This window comes from Phyllostomus discolor, chromosome 5 (assembly GCF_004126475.2).
Source record: "Phyllostomus discolor isolate MPI-MPIP mPhyDis1 chromosome 5, mPhyDis1.pri.v3, whole genome shotgun sequence".
In the NCBI taxonomy this organism is placed as follows: domain Eukaryota; kingdom Metazoa; phylum Chordata; class Mammalia; order Chiroptera; family Phyllostomidae; genus Phyllostomus; species Phyllostomus discolor.
Window position 1 is genome coordinate 168,003,207 of NC_040907.2, and position 17,017 is coordinate 168,020,223.

General features: G+C 45.5%; 1 protein-coding gene across 2 annotated transcripts in view; it reads left to right on the top strand.

Moving 5' to 3' along the window:
• Window positions 1-17,017, top strand: part of WDR11 (WD repeat domain 11) — a 53,247-nt gene that overhangs the window by 6,227 nt on the left and 30,003 nt on the right. Inside the window, exons 4-11 of one of the 2 annotated variants that reach the window (XM_028512118.2) lie at window positions 522-695; window positions 2,162-2,348; window positions 3,481-3,646; window positions 4,072-4,186; window positions 5,030-5,225; window positions 5,443-5,546; window positions 8,499-8,675; window positions 11,426-11,510. In XM_028512118.2, coding sequence (XP_028367919.1) covers window positions 522-695; window positions 2,162-2,348; window positions 3,481-3,646; window positions 4,072-4,186; window positions 5,030-5,225; window positions 5,443-5,546; window positions 8,499-8,675; window positions 11,426-11,510 — 1,204 coding nt within the window. The remainder of the gene's footprint in view (window positions 1-521; window positions 696-2,161; window positions 2,349-3,480; window positions 3,647-4,071; window positions 4,187-5,029; window positions 5,226-5,442; window positions 5,547-8,498; window positions 8,676-11,425; window positions 11,511-17,017) is intronic. The other variant, XM_036027397.1, reaches the window with a different exon arrangement.

A 17,017-nucleotide genomic window follows, 5' to 3' on the forward strand; every position in this document is an offset into this window, starting at 1 on the left:
AAAATTTTAAGTATTGATTACTGCAAATAGCCTTGTATTTTTTTTAAAATTTTATTTATTTTTTAGAGAGAGGGGGAGGGAAGGAGAGAGGGAGAGAAATATCCATGTGTGGTTACCTCTCAAGTACCCCCTGTTAGGGACCTGACTCACAACCCACGCATGTTCCCTGACTGGGAATTGAACCCATGACCCTTTGGGTTGCAAGCTGCACTCAATCCACTGAGCCACACCAGCCAGGGTGTCTTGTATTTTCTTTGAAGTAATATTTTAGATTTCTTGCAAATTTTGACCTTGAGATTTTAATGTCTACAGAGCTCAATTTTATATAAAACTAACTTCCTCTGCAGTCGTGACACATATATGTAACTTTGAGGGGAGAGGAACAGATTTTAAGGGTTACGTAAAAAGAAAAAAAAGGAAAGAAAGAAAGAAACCCCAAACAACTAAATACCAAGGACATGTTACCCAAGCCCCTGTGACGTGGATGGTCTCTGAATTTTGTCGGTCTCTGGCTGTGACAGATGTCCAGTGGCTGTGGAGTCAGGATGCTTCCCGGGACCTGCTGCTCGCCATCCACCCGCCAAACTACATCGTGCTCTGGAACGCGGACACCGGCACCAAGCTGTGGAAGAAGAGCTACGCCGACAACATCCTGTCCTTCTCCTTCGACCCTTTTGATCCCTCGCATCTAACTTGTGAGTAATGGCTTCTTGTGGAACGTGAGTTGAGGTATTTATACTATAGTTAACGCTGTATACATAAGTTACATGGACATCAGATATCTATAATGCTAAAACAACTGAGCAGAGTGGAGAGGCACATCTTTAAGCTCCTAGTTCAGCTCCTGCAGCTCCTAATACGGATAATAAATCATAGCCTTCAGCTCCTGACGCAGACACTGAATCACAGCCCGTAGCGCTGGCGAGCATCCTGGCCCCTAGGAACTGGAATCAGCACGCTGGCCCCTCACGGAGCAGAGGGTGTGGGTAGAGTCAGATGAGCAGGGGGAGAGGGTTGCTGTGCTGTTCTAGCTCAAACTTAATTAAATCTGGCTTTCTGGAACATTCAGACCACCTCAGTTAAGGGTTTCATTCAATCTGGCCGGATTCAGTTTTTCCTTTTTAAAAGAAGACGCTCTAATCCGTGCCGCGTGGCTTGGGCGCCGCAGCCAGATGCGCGTGAGGAGCAGAACAGGCCGAGGGGAGTCTGTCCCGCGGAGGTCGTTCCCGCCAGTGCTCTGCCGAGCCGTTCCTCCGAAAGCTAGCTTTGCTTTCACACAGACATTTTTATCACTGCGTTGTTCAGAAAATACCTTTATTCAGTCATCCAGCAGATGCTTCTTGAACTGTTCCTACTATACGTCAGGCGTGTCTGGGGACCCAGCCTCGACCCGTGAAATGGGACAGGGATCCCCGCCCTCGTCCCCTGTGCCTTCCCGTGACAGGGAGTCAGACCCTGCTCAGAGCACAGTGAACAGTGAGTTCTAGAACAGGAGGATGTTGTCAGGGGCCTGAGGAAGGTATAGTAGAGAGACGGGACCGGGCGCATGGGACAGCGGGCCGGTGGCTGTGGCAGCAGGCCCCCGTGGGCACGCCGGTGTGCGGTAGGGAGGGAGAGCAGACCCTGGGCGTCCGAGGGCTCGAGCAGGTGCTCGGGAGGGAAGAGGAAGTGTGTTTGGACTGAGTGGCTCCTGATAGTCATAAGAAATTCATATTGTCAAATCAAATATTTGAACTTAGCTAAGTGTGATATGCAGAGCTTATATACATATGGGATTGTTTTTCTTCTGTGAACTTTATATTTGGTGAAGTATTTAGATTTTGAAGTTACGGGGTATAATGAGGGAAGGTTTTCTTTGTGAAAGTCCGTGCACTGAATTATTTGGAAGAACAAACATTTGTTCTTGCTGCCAGTACCCTTCTGGCATCTCTGTAATATTAAACATTAATTTAGAATGCTGAGCCTGAAGGCCTCTGATGAATTACAATGGACCACCTGTTTTGCTTCAATTTGGAGAACATTCCCATTATGTCACTGCCGCCTAACACCGCCAGTTTTATATTATCATTAAAATCATCATTACCATGCTGTCAAAACTGTATTGGGAAAAACTGCTAAACCTGATTAAACTTTAATTAGTGGTTTGCTTCTCTCCACGCAGTGCTCACCAGCGAGGGCATTGTGTTCATCTCAGACTTCTCCCCGTCCAAGCCCCCCTCGGGCCCCGGGAAGAAGGCCTACATCTCCAGCCCGCACTCGAGCCCAGCCCACAGCAAGCTGGCCGCGGCCACGGGCGCGAAAAAGGCTCTCAATAAAGTCAGAGTCTTAATCACTCAGGAGAAACCGAGGTAAGTCCGAGTGTAACAGTAACAACGTTCGACTGTTGGTCTTCTGTCCTTGGGGAAAAAATCAGTTCTGAACGTGTGCTAAGGTTGATTTTCCCCTTCTTCTCACCCTTTCTCATCTCTACTTTTGAATTTCTAAGAGGAGGACTGCCCTTTTGCCGCCTCCCGTGGAGGGAGACGCAGCATTTACACGGCTCCTTCGTGTCCACTGACTGTGCCGAGGCCCCCCCCCCCCCGCCCCCCCGCACTGACTTCTGCGGATTAAAATTTTGGATTTTGGATTTTTACTTTTGAAAATATGAGATGAACATTCTAATATTTCGGCTACTGGATATATTCAGAACTTGAGGACAGAATCTAGGTTTTCATTTTAAACACGTACATTTCCCTGACTTCAGTGCTGTACAGTCCCTTCACCTGTAAAATAGGGGTATTTTCCTTAGGCACGTGAAGGTGTTTCTCATACGGGTACGGGCCAGCGCTGCAGGGGAAATTGTAGCTGGGTGATTCAGAAAATTCTTTAATCTTGCTCAAACTTGACTCTCCCGTAGTCTTTTTCAGTCCTCATAGTTTATATATTTTGTTTACGCAGAAGGAAATACCACGGTAAGTGAGTAAAGTACCCTCCTTTGTTTTGAAAGCAGTTCAGACAGCCTAAAGGGAAATGAAGGTGCAGTGGGGGGGAGACCCTGCCGCAGTGCCACGCAGGTAGCCCTGTGGTTCCCCATCCGGGGCCCCACGCTCCCTGGGCGCGGGGGGTTAACCCAGAGGCCTGATGTCAGCAATCTGTGTAGCATCTCGAGTTGCAAAATAAGGGTAAAATTACTATCTTACGAATGTCCAGTGTATCATAGACTTGTCGTTCATTTCATCTTATCCATCGTCTCTTACTATTTTACTTTAAATTTCTCAGAAATTTACCATCTCACTCAACTCATAATTTAGGTTTGGGCGTGCAGTAGAGGTCTGAGTTTTAAACAGTAGCCCTTGTTGCTCGTTTCATAAACAGTTATACATTCTCATTGACTTTTTATGTGGGAAGTATAAAATTCAAGTCTCTATTAGCTTTTTCTGATATGAAGAAAATCTTTGACTCACTTCTCAATGCCTAAAGTAAATGTTTGCTTTTTCCCAGTGCTGAATTCATAACTCTCAATGACTGCCTTCAGCTGGCGCACCTGCCTTCCAAAAGGAACCACATGTTGTTGCTCTATCCTCGGGAGATTTTAATCCTTGACCTTGAGGTGAATCAGACCGTGGGGGTGATTGCAATAGAGCGAACAGGAGTTCCGTTTCTGCAGGTATCGGCCGTTTACACGTTCCACCCAGGAGTTGGTTATGAGTGCTGTGGAGAGAAACCTGTAGTCACGCAGACGTCCTCAGTTCGACTTTCTCTCTTCTATTTATTTGAAAATTAACAATGTTATTTTACGTATATATGTATTTTTGTTCACACTCTTGTTTGGTTTGATTTACCCTAGAAATTCTTCTGACTGATCTGGATATATATGCCAAACTATTTAAGTTACATGGATAAAGACAAATTTTTTTTATTATAAATGGATTTTTTAAATGTTTATTTAGTTTTAAAACTTGGGTATTATGTGATATATTTTTATTTTTTTGTTTTGTCTTTTTGCCCATATTCTCTAAATATGAGCTTATGAGTTTTACTGTATATACTCTTTATTGTGGTTTTAAACATAAATGGATCATCTGTTTGAAGGTAATTCCCTGCTTCCAGCGTGACGGTTTATTCTGCCTGCATGAAAATGGTTGTATAACCTTGCGTGTTCGAAGATCTTACAATAGTGTTTTCACCACTTCCAATGAGGAATTAGGTGAGTTTATATCTCACAATAATACTAATTATATTTTCTTCAGAATTATTTTATAAAGCAAACACCAGCCAAATCATAGAGTCAGTGATAATCCTGGCCCTGAGAAAGTAGAATATGGTTGTCATACGGGGCATTAAAAACACACACACACAAGCCCAGGAATAATCTCTTGGTGTTATAATAGTGCCCCTCTTATATACAACAAAGAAAGTAATATGTTGTAATTCCTTCTTGATTGTTTCCAGGGGCCAAGTAGGTGCTACCTTTTGTGAATTTTTCTGCAGTGCAAGCCCAGCCTTATATGTGCATTCATTATTACTCCTGCTCGACTCTTCCTCTGCGTTAGGGATTTTTCCACTGGAGAGCGACCTCGGTGAATAAGTCTCCAGGTCGCTCTGTCGTGAGTGTTGGTCTCACCCTGGAGAACAAAAACAGTGTTTTGTGAAATAAAATGTATTGGTAGAGTTGACAGTGACTTCCACATCTTTTGTAAAGCACGTGTATTTTTGGGCTTACTGTAGACCACTGTAAACCGCACTGTTCGTTACTTAATCATGCACCGCTGCTTGAAGCATTCATTTTAGAAATGTTACAAAAACAGACTGTCTTGATTACATTCAATAGTTATTTTGGAAATTGAACTTGGTGAAGACAATCACTGAGGTAATTATATCCTGAAGAAGTTAGTAATAACTGGGGAAAGGGAAGCCATTCTTGACAAACTCTCCGTTGCCGAAGGAATGATAACCTCTTCAGGGGAGGTTTTGTTTAAAGTGAAGGGAACACCAGTGGTGCTGACGGGGCTGCTTTCTGACACTGAGAACAAAACGATGCTGTGTTAAGACCCAGACCCGGTCCAGGAGCTCACCTACGATTTACGGAGCCAGTGCGACGCCATCAGGGTGACGAAGACTGTGCGTCCCTTCAGCATGGTGTGCTGCCCCGTCAACGAGAACAAAGCCGCCCTCGTGGTGAGCGACGGAAGGGTCATGATCTGGGAGCTGAGGTCCGCCGTGTGTCATCGGAGCTCACGGAACAGGTGCGTCGGGCAGGGGCTCGTTTCTGCGTGACAGTGAAGGCGTCGGGGGTGTTAGAGGGCTGTGTAAGGCTGCCGGAGCTGTCCCACCTGTGGGCGAGGGTCCCACCTGTGGGCGAGGGAGCAGCGGGCCATGAGCTGCAGTCAGTAGTTGGTCAGCTACTCTCGTGTGATGTGGATTTTAACACGTAAGCACCATGGAATTGTTGTGCCTTCGCAGCAGCTCTGCGGTGTCGCCGCTGTACTCGCCCGTGTCCTTCTGCGGGATCCCGGGAGGAGCGCTGCAGAAGAGGCTCCCGGACCTGTCCTTGGATAACATGATCGGTGAGCCGTCCCGTTTTCTCCGGCCTGCACGTTAGGTGTTCTCGTCGAAGGGCAGAGTCGGTAGAGTCGCCGGTTTGCAACTGTTATGAAGTCAGAGTTAATACTTGAGAAAGCTAAAGTGGAGAGAGCACAGAGCCTCGGACACTCCAGGCACGCAGCGAGTGCTTACTGAAGGAATGGTACGGCCACTGAGCAGCGGCAGGAAGAGCCGTTCGCACTTTCTGACATGCAGTATGCATCGTCTTGTTTACATGTTGGCGATTCATTCTTTCAACAGATATTGATTTGCAGATAAAACATTGCTGCCAACCGACTTAATTATTACAGGGCCAGTATATATTAAAGGAATAATGAAGATTTTCGATTCCTAATATTATACAACTAGAAATTGTAAATATGCCAAGCAATTTTTTTTATCTAATTCTTTTGAAATTGTGGCTGTGGTTTATAAAGGATTGTTCTGAATCATTATTTTTTCTTCCATAATGCAATTTAAAATTGATATTATTTAGTAAGTTGTTTCGTTTAAAGGGTTGATAGATGATGCATAAGAAAGATATTAATCTCTTTAATCAGAGGTGGCGTTTATCGAGTGCTTATTACTATGTTAAGTGCTGAGCTGAATGCTCCGTTTGTTACCTCCAGCAGTCCTGCAAGATATATAATACTGTTATTCCCGCTTTATCTCTGTGGGAACCGAGACCCAGAGAGGTTTAAAAAGTACTTGCTCAAAACCACGCAACCAGTAAATGGAAGAGCCAGAATGGGAACCCGTTCACCCACGTCTGGAGCCTGCCCTTGGCCATGGCCTCCAGTCCTGGCTGCTCCCCTGGGAGCTGAGGCAAGACCTGACCTCGCCAGGCCGTGGTTTTCCCATGATCCCTGTGAGGTGTAAAAGCCTTTTGCTCAGTGACACTAACTTTTATATTGAAAATTCTTTCTCTTTGCCTTCCAGACATAAGTCCATATAAGGCAGTTTAGACACATACTTGTTCTGCAAAATGCATCTTATCAGTAATGCAATTTTCTGAGTTAATTGACCTTGTCTGCACTTGATAAAAATATTAAATTGAAAAGAATTACAAACACACACAAGCACAGAACTAATCAGTAATATGAAATGTTGAAATTTTATGCTTTTTAGGTTTCTAAATAAAATAAATTGGATTTTTAAAACATATTTTAAATTTATTTTTAGAGAGAGGGGAAGGGAGGGAGAAAGGGAGACAAGTATCGATGTAGGAGAGAAACACCAATCGAAACATTGATCGGTCGCCTCCTGCATGCCCCCAGCCAGTGAGCTGGCCTGCAGTCCAGGCACGTGCCCTGACCAGGCATTGAACCAGTGACCTTTCGGTTCACAGGCCAATGCTCAGTCCACTGAGCTACTCCAGCCAGGGCTAAATGACATTGTAAAATAGTTCTTGACAATGTAGTTGACTTAAAAGTGTTATACAAATAGAGCTTTGTCACTTGAAAACATTTTAATTAAACTTTTAATTTGAAATTCACTATGCACTTAGTGATAGTTGAAAGCAATTCAGTTAAATAAGAGTCCTTATTTATAACAGTATTCATTGGGTGAAGGCTGCTGCTTATTGAGGCCTAACCTGCCCTACTTGTGAATTGCCTCCGCGGAAGACGCTTGAACAAAAATACGGCAGGTCTCAGGAGTCAACTCTGGGACACTGAGGGCTGGTAAACATGTACCTACCTGTTGAACCTCCCATTCCTTCAGACCCCATCTTTTGTAACTGAAGATTGATATTAATTGTAGGATTGATCCCGAGGGATCATTTTATTTGCATTAAATAGATGACCATTTTTTTCTGTATATCTTATCGATTTTAAAATAACTTTATAGCCTCAAAAGATTATATTCAGAGTCCCATCACCCACTCTAGTAACTATTTATATTTTTTCCTTTGTATGTTTGTATGCGTATACATTATATACACTAACATATACTTTATTATGTATTTTTGACTATTCAATCCCAGTAGTCAGTAGTGATTTATAGGAAGAAAAATTGTATACCCTTATTAGTAAATGGTGTTGATTTTTTTGTACTTTTCATGTTTACATTTTGTTACATTGGTTTTTACTGGAGTCATCTTTTTAGTTTGAGACTTGATAACCTAAGTATGAATGTTATATCTGAAAGTTATGCCATTTAATACTTAACTCTCGACAGTTACAGGTTGTATATGATATATAATTTTACATATTTACATATAACACATTTAATTATAAAGCTTAAATTTTATAATTGTATGGACACAGTAAGATTTCTTATTAGAAATTTAAATGAGTTCTTGAACCTGTTGTTTGTGATGGCCAATTCTGTGTGCACCTGACAAAGTGCACTGATTGAAAGTATGGCATCATGCTCTGGCTGGTGTGGCTCAGTGGACCGAGCGCCGGCCTGTGAACCAAAGGGTCGCTGGTTCGATCGGCAGTCAGGGCACATGCCTGGGTTGTGGGCCAGGTTCGCAGTAGGGGGTGCGGAAGAGGCAACCACACATCGATGTTTCTCTCCCTCTCTTCCTCCCTCACTTCCCCTCTCAATGAATGAATGAATGAATGAATGAATGAAAGTAACATTTTAGAAAGTGCTGCAACGTCCCACTCCACGGAAACTGCCCATTAACCCAAGTCCTCTTGGTCTGCCTTTGGTGCTCTAATACCAGGGACTTGGCTGAAACAGTGTGTCTCAGAAGACAAAGGGTAGCGATTCTGGAGAGCACTCTTCTGGAGTAATCTGACTTCTGAGATGTCAGACAATGCATGTAAGCCCCGCAGCCAAGGACAGAGCCATTGTGTGGCTGCCACCCCACGGAGTTACACCTGCTTGACCCAAATGTGCTTGGATTTCCACCGAAAAGTTGTTTTAGATTTTGAAGATCAGCGCACATTATAATGAATTTATTGGTGTTGTTGCTTACCAATCAGGGCAGAGCGCCATTGCCGGGGAAGAGCACCCCCAGGGCTCCCTCCTGCAGGAAGTGCACCTCAAGTTCCTGCTCACAGGGCTGCTGTCGGGACTGCCCGCACCGCACTTCACGGTGCGCATGTGCCCGCCGCTGACCACAAAGAACATCCGGATGTACCAGCCACTGCTCGCTGTCGGTGAGTGTCGCGCCTGGCTTTCAAAAGACTCTTCAGGCGTGTCCTACGTTTTGTAAGACTCGTAGCTTTGCTAGTTGCTAGAAAATTCCTTTTATCTTTGAGGATAAAGAGGAAGAGACTATGTTCAGTCATGTAATGCCCACCTTAAAGTAGTCTTCCTTTTTCTTCTGTCCTGTGAGTCCACCCATCTTTTCGTTTATTTATTTTTAATCACAATGATACTTCGCCCACCGAGGCGGAACAGTGGAGACCCCGACACCACCGTCCTTGTCTGAAACGTCGGGGGGATAGTCCTTGTGTGGTGCTGAGTCCGGCTCCTCGTCACCGCCCGGGCTCTTTCTGCGCCCGTTACTTTGCGCTGGGTTCTTGTTAACTGATGACACAGTCATAGTTAACAGTTTAGTAACAGCAGCGTTCATTTGCTAGAATTGTGTGTTAGAAATTGTTAAGGTGTCTAGGGTCTCTGTCAACTGAAATTTGCCTCATAGGTTGAAATGACATATTTTTATGTTGTAGATAGAAACGTTAGTCTGCGTTTTAACTTGCCATCACATTAATTTTATAATAATATGAGTAACCTAATTTCCTTTGTAGAAAAAAAATTAATTTGCTATTATATATATATATAAGGTTAAAATGCATTTCTCAAAAATTTCAAAAAAGTATATATTGCTTGAAATTGTCAACATTTTTTTTTTTTTTTTAAAGATTTTATTCATTCATTTTAGAGAGGGAAGGGAGGGAGAGAGAGAGAGAGAGAGAGAGAGAGAGAGAGGGAGAGAGAGAGAGAGAAACATCAATCTGCGGCTGCTGGGGGTTCTGGCCTGCAACCCAGGAATGTACCCTGGCTGGGAATCAAACCTGGGACACTTTGGCTCCCAGCCCGCGCTCAATCCACTGAGCTACGCCAGCCAGGGCTAACATTTTTTAAAAGATGCTATTTGTTGGCTTCCGACTTCCTCCCAAAGGTCTGTAAACATGTGACTTGTGATACCATTTTTCTAAAATGAAAACACGACCGCACTTAGTGTGTTGCTGGTGTGTCTGAGGCACACGGGTGTGCCAGCTCAGTGCGCACCCGTGGGCACCCACGGCTCACCTGAACGATGCTGTACAGCGGTGCTCTTGTTCCGCGTCGTTGCGTTCCTGTCTCCTGAAGGGGCTTCGAATTTTAACACTCGATAGTCCAAGGGTACATATAGACTAAGATTTATATAAATCAAATAAATGTTTAATTTTTGCTATAGAATCTACTGATTCATGTTAAACCTCTTAAGGAGGTTTTAATCAGGATTTGTCAATGTACAATAGCTGTACAAGGTCATAAAAAAAAAATTATTTCTTGGGCTAGCTAGATAATAAGAGCTAAGTCAGGGTCTGAGATTTCTGTTGTAGAATAAGCTGTACTGTACTGCTGTGTAATGAATACCGAGCCATTTGTTGTATTTAGTATAACAACAAAGTACAACCGAGTGAGAGAAAACACACATCTGCAGAGCTACTGGGGAAGAGGAGCAGAGTCCATCCGTGGAACTGCCTCTCCTTGGGGCCCCCCAGAGTGTTAGATCATAGGCTCAACGCCAGCAGAAACTGCAGAATGTAGCAATTGTTTGATTATTATGAAGTCCGGTTAGCCGAAGAGTTTCAGTAACTCTTTAGATATTGTCTCAGTACTAGAAAGCATTATTGTGGCATAGATGATAAATGGGAACAAGTGTAATACTGTGTTTTCTCTAGACCAGTTTTACAAAGTATTTCTGAAGCCCTGTTCAACGAGTAAGCTAAAACAGAAATTTGCCTACCATTTTTACTTCCATTATTATCATCATTATATTTTATTGTTATTTCTACATTTATTGTTTTGTATAAATTCATTAACCACTTTATGTCATGTGCAGTAAGAAAGTGATCATTTGATGTGTTATACTGGTCACTTTTCTTGCTTAAGTTACAGAACAATTTAAGGTTTGAAACATTACTTTCTCAAGTATGGCCATGTCCCTTCTAATTAAAGTTTAGACACACTACCTGAGATCGTAAGTGTTAGGCAAAATAATAACTATAAGCCATGATTACAATAATAACTGAAATAGTAATAATCACGTACTTTGTGTCAGGTGCTGTACTAAGAGTCTGTGTTCTCGTTTCCTCTCCAACAGATAGGTTTTCTGTTACACCATGTCTCAAGGGTAGGAACCACAGATTCGGCCTGGTCCTGGTCAAGTTAGGGTTTGAGGGCAGAACCAGGGCTTGGACTCAGGCTTCTTTGACTGCAAAATCCAGTTAACCATCATACTTTACCATCTCTTTGTGATTTATTTATATAACAGACAAAACCAAACCACAGTCTTTGTAAAGAAAATAAAGAAAAACAGAAAAATCTGGTCAGTGAGTTCTGCTAGGAGTCCCTTTTGAAGACTAGTTACAGTCAACATTCCAGGTTTCACAAAGTGTAAACTCCCCTGTGTGAAAAAGCTTAGAAAGTGCTTCTTAAAATTGTGTGTGTTGAGTTAGGTTTTGAAATTTTTCTGTGAAAATCTCTCCTTTGACATACATACCATTGCTGAGCACATGAGATCAGGCCCGTTTTTGGTAAAAGGGAAGGCAGAGAATTTGGTCTTTTTTATCATACCGCTTTGATCCCTTTTGTAAGAGACAAATGTTGTAAAATGATTAACATCTCGAGAACAGACTTGCGTGGGGACGACCTGGAACTCCCCCCAACACACACTCTTACGCCGTTCTTCCAGGCACGAGCAGCGGCTCCGTCCTGGTGTACCACCTGGCCAGCGGGCTGCTGCACAAGGAGCTCAGCGTCCACTCGTGTGAAGTCAAGTGAGTATGTCACCGCGTCACTGACCTCAGCGTCGCAAACCCACGCGGTGCCAGGAGGGCGCTTGCACAGGCCTTCCTGCACTGAGTGCTCCGCGGTGGCGATGACTCGACGGGAAACAGAGTAGGAAGCGTTCACGCCCGACGAACGGCCGTGCTGATCGAGCATGAGCGCCGATCGGCTGCTCCTCGCACAGGGCACTATGCAGCGGAGAGTGTCCCCTCACTCTTGTTGCTGCGTCTTAATTGGTTTCTCCGAAGGTCCAGGCTGTTTTCTTACTGGAAGTCATTGTGTTTCCTCGTTCAGGTTTATTTAGTTTGTTTTTCATTTCCGTAAAGATCCCTCAGTAGGGCTGCTTATCAACATTGAATACAGTCATTTTAATAATTAATCTCATTTATTTCTTTGTTTAAGCACCCTCAGGAAAGGGCCAAAGCTGTCCAGCACCCGTGTTTCCGTTTTCAGATGTGATCCGTGTTAGGAATGTGCAGACGCACACGAGGGAGGGCTCAGGCGGCAGCGGAGCGCCGCCTCCTCCCCACTGTCAAGTGCGTTCACGTCTTCCCCGGGGCCCTGTGTTGCTGACTGCGTGGCTCTTTCCGTTTTGTGCCGAGCAGGGATGGACTGTGAAGTTACACATGCGGAATGTGAAGTTATTAAATGGCCAGTATTTTTGATGATAGGCCGTTTTCTCCTCTGTACATTCTATAAGGACAGGCCCCCTGTGTATGTAAGAATTCTTAGCGAACCCTTACAGAACACCTCCCCCTTGAGTAAATGCATGGTCTGAACGGGCAAGGGTTAACCCTCTAAGTACCACAGCTCCTGGTTGGGGTGGGAGTCTCAGAGGAGTTACACGGCCTTGTGCTTTGTGGTGTGTCATTGTGCGTGCAGCCCGGGTCACCGCCCATCCCCTCCCAGCGCTGTGCCCCGCAGTGTCTCCTGATCACATGGACGTGGAGGAGCGTTCTGCAAAGCCCATGGCCTTCTGAGCCACGGCGGTGCAGCCGGCTCGTTTTAACTTATTCTCTGTCAGCAGCCCTGCTGCCGCTGCTGCTGCCGCCACCTCTCTCCCTCTCTCCGGCCTGCGTGTCTCCTCCTGCCATTTCCCGCGCCCTGGCCCTTGGTGTGTGGTGTTTGCCCTTCTGGCCGACACCAGCGAGTCGGAACTGTCCGCTGAGTCGGTCCTCGTCCTAAGGGTCTTGCTAAGTACTTGCGCTTCGCACGCATTGTTGCATGGACTCGGCTGCAACTCCGTGCAGGGGGCGCCGTGAGTGACTGTTGCCAGTTTAGAGGAGAAGCTGAGCAGTGTGGACTAGTCTGAAAAGTTGGTGGGACTCCGTCAAGGCCTGTTAGGCGTCAGAATTGAGTTCTTGTACTTCCGGCAGATGCACGTAGGTTAGTAGGAAACACTTTGACAATAAGATACACATCTGACTGAGCTGGATTCGTGTTAGCCATTCATACATGCTTCTGGAAAATCAAGCACATTTAAATTTTTTTCTGAACGCTGAAATTTTCAATAAAGACTTAGGAGCTAGTTTATCAGTGAGTTATTCACTTGTTTGTTTGAATTGGGGCGCCGTTGGTCATTAGGATCATGTAGGTTTAAAGTGCACAACTCTGATACATGATCTGAAGGTTACATTGTGTTCCCCCCACCCAAAGTCAAATCTTAAATTTCTTAAAGTAAGATTTCTTACCCTGACTCGCTTAGGTCACAGATGTCACTGAACACGCGACTCACACGTGTTGTGATGGTATTTGTTCTTGAGTAACACTGGATGTCTCTGTAAAGTGTTACCTAGGAAACCAAGTAACTCTGAGGGATCACTCCTGAGACAGGCTGGTGTGAATGATCATACAAATGTGCTCCCTTTTTGATATGAATCTTCCCTCTTAATTGCCATTTTGAAGATAATTTACCTTTTGTATTCAGAGATGGTACCTAAGAAGATGCTAAAATCCTGCTGTCTTTGTATTTCAATTAATGCAGTTATGAGGTAATTAAGAGTCATTGTGAAATTTCACAGATGTGTTATAAAAACTGCTGAGCTTATTAGCAGTAAACCCAATACCTTCTAGATACTCACATGCATATTAAAGGCCAACTTTCAGAAAGTTGTTTTTCTGCCTCGTACTAAATGTGTTGTTTAAAAACCACTTAATTTTAAATACTGGAATCTTATGCACGCACACGGTCAGGGACTGCCGGCTGCAAACGGCTGCATCTGCTGTGGGCTTTTGAAACCATCGTGTTTTAACCATTTACGCTTTACGAGTAAGAACCGCGCTGCTTCTGTGTGCCTGCATACAGACATCTTTACGTCTTGTAGCCTGTTGGAAGACACCTAGAAGCAGATGAAGTAGAGTGATGCGTGTAGGTTTTCTCAGATTGTTAGTTGGTGTCTGCGTCTAGTAGACTAGATTTAATAATATAACCCAATACTGTTTTCAGTACTGGAAGTTATTAGAAAAGTAGTTCATATGGTATGAGAACATGGATTGGCTCGGTATTGCTTTGAGTAAGTGGAGTGATTTGTGGAAAGAAAACGATCTCTATTTTGTCTGTCCATGAATTTGCAGAAGGTAGTTTTGTGCAACCCTAGAGCTTCAGGGCCTTTCAGGAAGCGTGTGCCCCCCAGCCGCCCAGCGCTGAGCAGTAGGTTCCGTAGCACCCCCAGGGGGGCCGTAGGCCCAGCTCGGGAACCTGTGGGAGTCAGACCCCCAGACACCCACCGATAAGGTGGCAGTTGTTCGATAGTTAGAAACCCTGCAGAACAAATCTAGATTGAGTCAGAAAATGAGCTGCTGTTCTTCTGAGTTTTTTTGTAGAGCTCAGTGCATTGTTTAAACCTAAACAACAGTTTTCTAATCCTTAGAGCACTGTGGTGCTTAGCTGTGTTTGACAAGAGTTTTCCTTCTTTCTTTGGAGAGATAATCCCCTCCTTATCGAATCTACTTTGAAGTCCACCCTGATCTTTGTTCTCTTCGGTTAATCGGGAGGCGTCCGACGGAAGGACCCGCTCAGGATGACCTGCTCTCGGAGCTGGGATGCCGAGAAGCAGCCACCCCCTGCTCTGCTATGTTCTGGACGCCGGGACATCTTACAGACAGCGGGAAAGGCGCTTCTGGACTGCGTGTGGCACTGATAAACCTAGGAGAGAATGCTAGGCTTTTCTCAAACGTCGTTTCTCTAACCCGACAGAACCTGCTGGTGCCTGTCATGTGCCTGTGGAGACTCGACACAGCGCCTCCCTTCTTCGGGAGCACTGTCAGTCTGTCTGGCTGTCGGGTTCCCAGCCTGTCCCACCACTCCCTTAGCTGCTCAGGCTCTCGGGCAAAATCCCGTTTGCCCTTTGGAGCCAGCCGTAGTGCTTCTCTTGGGAGCCTCGCCTGGCCCCTGAGATAAGATTTCACGGGGGCTTTCTCATGCACTCTTATCTCGGAAGCTCCTGTTGAACTCTGCACCATGCTCTTTTGTAGTAGGTGATGCAGATGCACTTGTATAATCTTTTCCTCTAGATCATAAACTCCAGGAGGACGGCGATTACTTCCATCTCATCCGCAGCTGTGTCCCCAGTGCCTAGCTCAGTCACTGGCATTGCTGGGTGCCCACGGGTGTGTTTCTAAAATAAGGGATTGAGAAGGGGGACCGGAATTGTTAGGGTCGAGAGACGGCGGCTTTACCACACACGGGAGCAATACGCAGTTCACGCTGCCGGCAGCGGGACTGGGAGGGTGTGTCCTAAGGTTTCTGTGGTGCTAAGGTTTCTTTTTTATTTTTTTTTAAGATTTTGTTTATTTTTAGAGAGAGAGGAAGGGAGGGTAAGAGAGGGAGATAAACATACATTTGTATTGTTTTCTTGAAATTGGTTTCCTCTCATGTGCACCTGAACCTGCAACCCAAGCATGTCCCTGACTGGGAACTGAACCAGCGACCTTCTGCTTTGCAGGATGACGCCCACCCAACTGAGCCACACCGGTCGGGGCTGTGGTCTTAAGGTTTCTTAATGCCTGATTGAAACTGTCAGGTTTGTAGAAAGAGCAGAGTAAGTCTGACATGATTCTTCAGTCCTTTTGTTCACTCCGAGGAGGAAACTCCATGAGTTACACGTTAGGGGAAAGAGAACCAGAGGCCCCGGGACTCTTCCAGCAAATAATGAACCAAACTGTGTTGTGTTCACTGTAGGTGTGGTTTGAGTTTAGCAAATGGGGACGTCTCACGAAGAAACAGGGTTTGAGTTAGAGGCTGACAGAGAGCGGTCGTGGTAACGGTGAGAATCGCCACTGCGTGCGGTGCCTGCGCCGTGACAGGCCGTCTGCAGTCACTCGCACTCACTCAGTGTCGTCCTTGTCCTTGCACGGCAGACGAGGAAGCGCGAAGGGAGACCCGCAGGAGCCGGGCCTTGCCCCCCGGGAGTAACCGGAGAGGGCAGAGAGGTCGTTGCAGGCTTGCGGGTTCTCAAGGCATTCAGTCTTAAGCAGCCTTATCTGAGTGTGTCGACAGTTTTACATTTAAAGAACTATAACCCTTGATAACTACAGCAGTTCTCTGCTATTGCAAGTACTATTTTCAGTTTGCTTGGGGTTGCCTTTGCCGCTTTGAGAAAAGACACGTCGGTGAGTACGCAAGAGTCAGCGGGGAAAGTTACTGTGGGTAACATAGCAGACAGGGTTCAGCTGATTGGGAGGGAAGTTGGTCAGGTGGGAAGAGGCAGGCGGCCCTGAGGCCTCGAAGGTCACCCAGGAGTTTGGGCGTGACGCAGGAAGCCACTGTACCTTCTCGGCAGACGAGAGACACGTTCAGAACAGTGTTTGAAGCTGAATCCAGCGGATGCGTTCAGATTGGAGGAGAAGTAGATGGACTAGATCGGGGGTTAGAAAACATTTTCTGTGAAGGACTAGAGAGTAAATACTTCACACTTTGCAGGCCATAACATTTCTGTGCCAGCTGTTCAACTCTGCCGTTGTATCGTGAGGGCAGCCATAGACACTTAAAAATAGCATGAAAGCAGCCACAGGCACTTGACAATAGCTGTCCCATCAGCGCTGACGAGCAGCTATATGTGGATCAGAGGCTTAGGTTTCCCTCCCAGCCAGCCTCTGCTGCCTTGTGAGCGGTGCCGGCTAGTAGTACAGTGCAGCTCACTTCCTCTCGTGACGCTGACGGCCCCTTGCCCTCTGGGCCTTCCTCTCCCGTTCTCCACAAGCTGTGGCGGGGACCACTCTTCAGTTCGTCAGTGGGAAAACCATGGACTCACCTCCACCGCTCCCATACAGGGACTCCCGGGGCACTGGGGTGATGGGTCACCGTCTTGTCATTGGTCTTTTCCTTTGAGACTTTTCTCTTGTGCTTTTCTCTCGTCGAGATACCGTTTGAACTCTGGACCACTTCCAGTCTCATGGCCCGGTTTGTATTGTTTTCTTCAGGAATTTCTGCTTCCTAACTAAGAATTTTGATAAAATTTGATGAAATTCCTAAGTGTACTCAACTTTAAGAAGTCTG